Source organism: Mytilus galloprovincialis, chromosome 4, assembly GCF_965363235.1.
Source record: "Mytilus galloprovincialis chromosome 4, xbMytGall1.hap1.1, whole genome shotgun sequence".
Taxonomy (NCBI): Eukaryota; Metazoa; Mollusca; class Bivalvia; order Mytilida; family Mytilidae; genus Mytilus; species Mytilus galloprovincialis.
Genome location: NC_134841.1, coordinates 46,903,489 through 46,913,056, shown reverse-complemented (window position 1 = coordinate 46,913,056; position 9,568 = coordinate 46,903,489). Strand labels below are relative to the sequence as shown.

The window sequence follows — 9,568 nt, the reverse complement described above, 5'->3', positions numbered from 1 at the left end:
ATCAGAACCCTCTTATGATAAGAGACTGGGCGATTGCGTCTAGGCGCCCGCGGGCGGGCTGCTATTTTCGAGCGATAACACCCCCTTTTCCATCTTAAATTAATGTTCTATACAGCAAAATTCATTCAATATAATGTATTATATATATATGTCTCTGTTGAAATCCATTAAATTCCAAAAAACCATGACAACTGAAACCAAGACTTAAATTGTTGAACTTATAATATTATGCTCCGATAATACATTTTAATGTGTTTTCTTTCGGAAACTATTAACACTTTACTTTAAAACACGACTGAAACACATACCATATTTAAAATTAAAAAGACGGAACTTCAATGGTACACGGAACTTGGATTACAATTAGTTCTGCTTTCATTTTCAAGAAAATGGCTGGATCAACAACAAATTTTCCAAATGTTCAAAGAATACGAGATATGGTTCGAAATGACCTTGCATCCCTGCTTGATTCTGTACGAAATATCAGATTTAAAAGTGCTTATTACATACATTGTACCACAAGTATTATGACATTGAAAACGAGAAATCACAATAAATCTGGAGTGAAGTTAGGATATTTTACTTTTTGGCCTTAAATGATTTAGTGGATTCGGAGTTCAGAGAGCTCTGCTTTCTTATCTGATTTTCTGTCGAATGCTTAATTAGAAATAACTTGAAACTCTGCATTCACACTGTTTAATTGAGACCCCTTTAAAAAAAAAAACAAGTCTAGATAACTTGGAAATCCATGTTGGAGATGAAATTTTGTTATTTCTGTTGAACCATGTTGACAACATGTACATGTAACAGGTTGAGAACCACTCCAAATGAGGGGCATCACAAAAATATTGGACTGCCTCTCTGAGACTTAGAGATAAGGGGATGTTTTGTTTTAGTCTAAGAAAATGAAAAAAAAACTAAGATGTACAAGTACTAAAAATTTCTAGAATTAAACTTCTTTCTTAATCGATTTTTGGGTTTATAAGACTGTAAAAAAATAATTTAAAAAACCCCCAAAAATGAACGAAAAACAATTGTATGTAACTTATAACAAAGGACAACCACTGAACTATAGACTCCTGACTTGGGACAGATACATACACGTGTATACAGAATTTGTCGGGGTTTAACATATTGGCAGGATGCAAACCTTTCCCCTAACCTGGAACAGTGGTGTAAAAGTAAAACATATGAACTATAAAAAATCAGTTGAAAGAGGCTCCACTCATCTGATGGATTAAGCAGGATACAAATAGAAATACATATTACAAAAATAGCCAGGAACTTGTACATCCCAATTGCAACATCAAAAAGACTCTATTAAAGTACTGAACTGAGAGTACTCACAGTTTTTGACAGCTAGTTCAAAACCACTAAAAGTTTACATTTGCTTGCCTTGATGGCACCCACAAACATAGTAGGTAAACAACACCTTATATTTATATTAAAATTTTAAGAAAAAAAATAAGTCAGCCCTTTTTGCCTGTTAGACATAGATTGAAGCGTTCACAAATTTTGAATGTTCACATTTTTAGGTCAGAGGCGGATTTAGGGGGGCAGGGGGCCCAGGCCCCCTCTTTTTGGGAAAAAATTTGGTTGCTTATATAGGGAATCATTGAAGCATGACTGGAGCGGGCCCCCTCTTAGGTCCGTCAGTGGGCCCCAACTTATGAAAATTTCTGGATCCGCCACTGTAGGTATAAATGAAAACAATATTGATTACAATAATGTATCTCTAAGATGTTAATTTACATTCATATTTTAATTATTTAAGGAATGACTGTAATATTTTTTCTGTCTATGAAGAAATAACATAAAAAATTTGGTTCACACTGATTAACGCGCGTAGCGGGTTATTTAACAGTGAGCACTACATTTTTTATGTTATTTCGAATAGACAGAAAAAATATTGCATTCATTTCTTATAATTTAATTCTAAATTCCAATTCTAAATTCCATGTTAAACTGTAGAAAACCATGAAAAATGTTGATGACGTCTCGGTCATATGACTAAATTATGTCTATGGGCTGATAACAAAATAACGCCAGCCAATCAGAAGAAGCGTTACATCCAAAATTAAATTATTTCATTATGTATAGACATTTAGTTTGATGAAAAGAAATTATAAATAGAGACAATCTGGTAATTTAAGAATTATTATTTTTTTTAACAGTTCAAAGGAAAGAAAGATTTAGTACTGGATAAAGAGCTTATGAAACCATTAGACAGAGTGGCTGGAGCTACAATGCTTAAGGTATTATTATAACGGATATATTATTATTGATACTATATATAAAAAGGAAGATGTGGTATGATTGCCAATGAGACAACTCTCCAAAAGAGACCAAATTGACACAGAAATTAACAAATATAGGTAACCATACAGCCTTCAACAATGAGCAAAGCCCATACCACATAGTCAGCTATAAAAGGCCTCAAAATGACAATGTTAAACAATTCAAACGAGAAAAATAACTGCTTTATTTATATAAAAAATGAACCAAAAATAAAAATGTATCACATAAACAAACAACAACTACTGAATTACAGGCTCCTGACCATATTCCCCAGTCCTCATACAAAGCTATAACAAGTTCCTTTTTAATAATCTTTAAAATGTGATTCACCTGTACCCATAGAATCCACAAAAATTGGTATTTAATAAATATTAATCAATCCAAAGTATGAGTAATTGGTCCACTATATGTATACATTTTATCATGTTTATGGAATGATATTTACATTTTTATGATTTCAGCAAAGAAATGTACTTTAATCATGATTAATTGGTCCACTTTTTATTTTATATATAGTTAGTAAAGATACCAGGATTATAATTTAATAGGCCAGACACATGTTTCGTCTGCAAGCTAAAGCTTGCATTACACCTGTTTCTTAACCTCGTACAAATACAGCTGATATTTAATTACACTATACAGTTATTGTCTATATAATTGGCTATAAAAAAAGAGGGACGAAAGATACCAAAGGGACAGTCAAACTCATAAATCTAAAACAAACTGACAACGCCATGGCTAAAAATGAAAAAGACAAACAGAAAAACAATAGTACACATGACACAACATAGAAAACTAAAGAATAAACAACACGAACCCCACCAAAAACTAGGGGTGATCTCAGGTGCTCCGGAAGGGTAAGCAGATCCTGCTCCACATGTGGCACCCGTCGTGTTGCTTATGTGATTACAAATCCGGTAAATAGTCTAATTCGGTAGGTCACATTCATGAAAGGGAAGGTATAACATTCACTTATTTCTGATTTCAGCAAAGACATGTAGATAAAATTTTTAAGCTAGACCCAACACAGAAGTCAATACATGGCTGTGAACAGTATGTATATCATAAGTAATTTTAAATGTTTATCAAGAAAGTACTTCAAATTATTTTCTTTGATAATTTACAGTGGTGACATGTATTTGCTTTAATCAGAGGGGACCTGATCTCAAAATCCTGGGCTTAAAAACATGAAATCCAGAGGTCCTGAATGTAAAAAAAAATAAATCCTGACATCCGGAACATCGAAAAAAGAAATCCCAGATCCTGAAAAGGGTCAATCCCGAAATCCCAAGCTTAAAAACACCTGATCCCGACATCCTCCCCCCACTCCCCCCTCATAGATATATGTCGTAGAATGAAAAATGAAGGGATGTTAATCCAGCTGCTGTGAAGACAATGATGTAAACTATTTGTAAAAAGCTATAAAAACATTAAGATACTAAATGGAACAGTGTTTTTAATAAAGAATACAAATGTATCATACATGGAAGTGCTATTAAATTTTTCATTTCAAAGTGAAACAAAACATGTCATTTCACAAGAATTCCTAGTTTCTTTTTTTTTTATTTTACACAAGCAAGATTTAAATTAGTGAAAGTAGAAATATTATAACTTAGGAGTAGAAAGAAGGAAAATTTGTTTCTCCCTTGAATACTTTCAGTCTATTAAAAAATCTGTGATCTAGGACAGGTAAACAATAGTGCTTTTTAATACTTGTGACTGCTACCATTTACAGTACCTGAATTTACTTGTTCTTTGCAACAAACAGTCTGCATACATGTACATGCATGTTAGAAATTTGCCATTTATTGAAAATTGAATTTCGCTGTTCACCTTTACCCAAGAAATCCACGAAAATTGGTTTCAAAAGAATAATAATGAACCCACAGTATCATGTAAATATCTTACTCATTTATGTAGAATATATTATTTTTTACAGGAGGGTGTATTTAGTACGGCCACAAATGACCACCATGAAGGTCATAGCTGACCATGTCAACTCAGATAGAAGCAGCAATATCAAAAGAGAATATAGAATTATTATGGTGGCACGGAAGGTCAGTTTTGAGTTTCTTCCATTTGATGGATCCATAAAAGTCTTTATTCAAAATGACTTCGTCAGAATAGACCCTCCATAAAAATACTTATGAATAAAAGGAAATGTTGGTATATATGTAAATCAGACTGAATAACCTCACAGACAACTGATTAAAGACATCTAGAGGTCAAGATACATATTTACTTAAATTCTCCTATGGTTGTAGCCTGTTATCTATTTCTTGCATGCTTAGATATTTCTTTTCTCACTCCTCATTGAGTACTAGTGTGATACAAAAAAGTCAACAATCAAAAGGACCTTAAGAGCTACATACATGTATTTGCATCTATGGTCCGCAAATATCAAATTCATCAAAAGGACATTAAGAGCTGCGTATTCCCAGCTAATGAAATGACATATGATGTCATAATGTAATGTAAAATTGAGAATGGAAATGGGGAATGTGTCAAAGAGACAACAACCCGACCAAATAAAAAACAACAGCAGAAGGTCACCAACAGGTCTTCAATGTAGCGAGAAATTCCCGCACCCAGAGGCGTCCTTCAGCTGGCCCCATAACAAATATAGGCAGGATATAATTACGATACTGTTGTCAAGTCATTAAAGATTGCATATTTTGGCGTTAATATTGAGTCACTGATAAGGTCTTTGCGTCGGAACTAAAGACATTTATTCTAAAAACAGTTGTTGGCATGACACGGGTTATGTTCTTCTCATATATGCTATGATGGTATGATACTAAACCCCTAACGGGAAGGATTGTGCCTGATGTTCATATGATGAAATCATAATCTTTCAGTCAGTTTAATTGAAGTCTGGAGCTGGCATGTCAGTTAACTGCTAGTAGTCTGTTGTTATTTATGTATTATTGTCATTTTGTTTATTTTCTTTGGTTACATCTTTTGACATCAGACTCGGACTTCTCTTGAACTGAATTTTAATGTGCGTATTGTTATGCGTTTATTTTTCTACATTGGTTAGAGGTATAGGGGGAGGGTTGAGATCTCACAAACATGTTTAACCCCCCCCGCATTTTTGCGCCTGTCCCAAGTCAGGAGCCTCTGGCCTTTGTTAGTCTTGTATTATTTTTATATTAGTTTCTTGTGTACAATTTGGAAATTAGTATGGCGTTCATTATCACTGAACTAGTATATATTTGTTTAGGGGCCAGCTGAAGGACGCCTCCGGGTGCGGGAATTTCTCGCTACATTGAAGACCTGTTGGTGACCTTCTGCTGTTGTTTTTTATTTGGTCGGGTTGTTGTCTCTTTGACACATTCCCCATTTCCATTCTCAATTATATACTAGTCCAGTGATAATGAACGCCATACTAATTTTCAAATTGTACACAAGAAACTAAAATTAAAATAATACAAGACTAACAAAGACCAGAGGCTCCTGACTTTTGACAGGCGCAAAAATGCGGCGGGGTTAAACATGTTTGTGATCTCAACCCTCCCTCATACCTCTAACCAATGTAGAAAAGTAAATGTGCCAATTACAAGATCAGTATTTCACAATTTTTTTAATTTTACACATTGAGAGTGTTGACCATAAGAAAAATAGGTTCAAGAACTTGTGAAAATTGGATATTGCTTGATATAAACTCTCATACCAGTAATTTACCAGTAATTTAATTGAAATGGTAATAATAAACTTGATGAAGGCTAGTTTAGTATTATATTGAAGTCAAGTTGATATCACTCGTTATGAAACCTATAAATATTTGCAGTAGGTGAACATATGGATTTTTATCAACTGTATGAAGAATCAGCTCATTCTGTCATGTATTTTAAATTGATGAAATAGCAATCCAAGAATGAATTTACCACCTCGGTCAATAAACAAATCAACACTTTTTTCACGCAGTTTTTCTGTTCTTAGTGCAATATTGAAAAAAATCACAAATTTTATTAATCTGAAAAGTAGTCGACATTTACATGCATTGTAAAAAAAATAAGACAATAAATCACCTATGATGTGTTTATATTTCAGTTACATGTATGTGAGATGATACTTGAACATGAGGGTGTTATGGGATATATAACGATACATGAGTTACAGATGGATTTGATACCACTAGACAGAGATATACTTTCATTAGTTACCCCAGTTCTTTAGGTCATTTTATCTGGTTTGTATTTAATTTATTACTATTTTAATTGTTTAATTTTTCATGATAAAGATAAGATAAGATAAGATAAGATAGTTTTTTTATCCAACTATGGTGCTCAAAATTTGAGCTATACAATCAAATGAATTACAAAATAAAGCACAGAAAATGATTAGAATGATTAAAGTACATTTAAACTAAAAAAACAATTACATGAAAACGCACTCACACTAAGTAACCCAAGTTATAAATAGAACATAGTTATTATGGGTGCCACTATGACCTGGAGAAATTACATAATCTTTATAGTTCTAGGTCTATGGGAGACAACTCCTGGTAGATTTTATTACATATATATCTATATATTTTTCTTCTTTTTTTTTTCAAACAACAATGATATTTTCTATGATTTCCTTATGTTTTTCAAAAAGTGAGTTTAATAAATTAGATATGTTTGAAGTATAAACAAATCTTCAGATGAAAGATTCCAAACAAATTTCATTTCATCTGATAATCTTGAAAATTTAACACTTTCCTTACCGGATTGAACTGGTCTATGAGTTTCTATGACATTATCAAATACTGCACGAGACTGTCACCGGCCCGAATTAATTCCCAGATAAGTGCGCGTTTTCGCTTATGTTTAGTATATGGGGAATTAGGGCAGTTGTAGCCGTCAAAAGACAGGAAACGGAATGAAAACGGTAGATTAACATGTCAAACCATTGCTCAGAAACTAAATTACAGAAAACTAAAGTTGTTTACGTACATTTAACCAGAGACATATATATGTCTCTGATTTAACCATGCGAGTAAAACGAAACAACAAGTTTTACGAACAAGCGTTCGCTAAAAAGTTTTAAATACTTATAAATCTTTTAAATTGCCGACGAATTGTTCATATTATTGTTTTCCCTATTAAATAACCACATCTAAAAAGATCATCCTTGACCAAGAGAACGATTACTCTAATATAAATCGAGATATTCTTTTATTATCGATCCATCTTTTTTTATGTTCAGCGTTCAGCCATTGATTTGTGTAATGTTGTCATTGCCTCGTTTTAATTCGGAAACTTCCGAGATATTTATAGACGAAAGGGTCAATACACAAAAATGTGTACTCTGATTTGCACATGTAACGGTAAATGGTTCAGCATGCTGACAACGGAATTTAAAAGTAAATGGAATACATGCAACTACAAGTCAATTAACAAGCCAACTTTTATGAACAGGTGAAACAATTACTTACTTTTAACAAGAAAAAAGTCTCAGAAAACATGAAAGTTTTTTTATGCAGATAACCACAAATACATGTAACCACTGGCACTGGTTGAAATCTGTTTTCCTTTATAATTCATTCAGTTTTTTCAGTTCAAATAATTTTTTCAAACAGTAATTTAAGTCTCCATGATTTATAGAATAAAGTCAAACGATTTCCAACAAAGTAACAAACGATTTAAAGAATAACTAGTTAATTAACAGTATTTTGCTTTTGTGTGGTAGGCTGTAAAGCACTCTGGAAGCCAGAAGTGTTTACCACATTCAATACAACCATAAATGGTTTGTCTTCTCTTCTCCTGCTTACCAGCGGCAACCTTTGCCCAACACACATGGCACCATGATTTGTTTCCAACAATGTTAGGCATATGTCTCTCTATGAGACGTGATGGTACTGGGGCTGCAGCTTGACGACCTTTGTTACTAATGCCACAGTAACCATCTATAAGGCTACTGGTAATTTGTCGGGAAAATTGTAGAAATGTCATTGCAGGTGAGTTGCCGACTGTTTGATGGTTTGGACTCAACAGAAACAGCCTGTATGCATTATACTTTAAGATTTCCAGAAATTTGAAAAACACCCGTTTATACCACTTCTGTGTTTTGTGGTTAAAGCAGTAGTACTGTATGTACTGATCAGCTCTGTCGACTCCTCCCATGTACTTAGTGTAGTCGACTATGATTTTTGGGCATGGTATGTCTGCTTTGTTAAATTGACCATCTACTTGAACCAAACGCTGTACTTCAGACATAGAATGATCATGAATTGTTGAAATTGCTGTTACAATTTTTTTGTCTTTCCATAAGACACCAGAAATAGCCTTCCTTTGAAAAAACTGCACGTCCCCCCTAGTATTGATACCAACAGGCCGTTTTAACATGAAATCAGCTGGTAAACCACTTCTGTTTTTGCGGACTGTTCCACATGCTGCAGTTTGATAGTTATCAAACAGGTTTTGGAATAGTTTTGGTGATGAAAAGAAGTTGTCAACATATACATGGTATCCCTGCCCACCAATATCAGCCCCCTCTATACATTTTTTTACAACATGTTCACCCAACTGTCCCTGTGGTCTATCAGTTTTTCCTGTATAAACATCTGTATAGCAGATGTATCCTGTATTTGAATCTGCAAGTGCCCATATCTTTATTCCCCATTTAGTTGGTTTGGCTGGCATATATTGTTTGAATTTGACCCTTCCTTTGAAGGGTATCATACATTCGTCTATAGAGACCTGGCGTGAAGGGACGAATTCTCTTTTCATGGATGTGTTGAACATATTCAAGATATTTCTAATTTTATAAAGTACATCATATGATGGATGACCTGGTTGTTGTGCATTATGATTGTTACTAAAATGAAGATACCTCATGATTTGCATAAATCTATTCCTGGGCATTGTTTTTCCGAATATTGGAGATTCCATGCAGGGATCAGTTGACCAGTATAGTTTGGTTTCTGGTTTAACATCAATTCCCATCAGAAAGCAAAGACCAATGAAAGCTTTTATTTCTGTTAGACTTGGTTTTGACCAGGCAGATTTATTACCATCTGGGTTTTCAGTGATTTGTTGATTGGCATATCTTTCAGTTTCATTAATTATATGTTCAAATAATATGTCATTCAAAAACAATTTGAAGAAATCAATTGGACCCTTATCAGCAGCTAAAATAGTAGCTGGGCCGGTTGCCCTTCCATCTGGACCTCTAGGTTGAAATAAATGAGGTAAACCCCTTTCATAAATATCAAAATTGTGATGCCAGTTGTTTCCAACATTGTCTATATCTGGGACTACTTGGTCATTGATATTATAAATAG

The 9,568-nt window shown here is 33.7% G+C and overlaps 1 protein-coding gene across 1 annotated transcript; it reads left to right on the top strand.

Moving 5' to 3' along the window:
* The first annotated feature begins 379 nt into the window (after positions 1 to 379).
* On the top strand, positions 380 to 6,477 carry LOC143071038 (vacuolar protein sorting-associated protein 33B-like). Its single transcript, XM_076245120.1, has 5 exons — positions 380 to 473; positions 2,175 to 2,255; positions 3,287 to 3,351; positions 4,238 to 4,355; positions 6,352 to 6,477. Exons 1-5 carry the CDS (start codon positions 390 to 392, stop codon positions 6,475 to 6,477), a joined length of 474 nt encoding a protein of 157 aa, XP_076101235.1. The 5' UTR covers positions 380 to 389.
* The last annotated feature ends 3,091 nt before the right edge of the window (positions 6,478 to 9,568 follow it).

What these genes read in the sequence shown, in the direction of transcription:
- LOC143071038 (XM_076245120.1), top strand. Translation starts at nt 390, where the DNA reads ATGGCTGGATCAACAACAAATTTTCCAAATGTTCAAAGAATACGAGAT. An exon ending in CTGGAGCTACAATGCTTAAG is followed by an intron (nt 2,256 to 3,286) that starts GTATTATTATAA and finishes TTCTGATTTCAG; the next exon opens with CAAAGACATGTAGATAAAAT. An exon ending in TTATTATGGTGGCACGGAAG is followed by an intron (nt 4,356 to 6,351) that starts GTCAGTTTTGAG and finishes TTTATATTTCAG; the next exon opens with TTACATGTATGTGAGATGAT.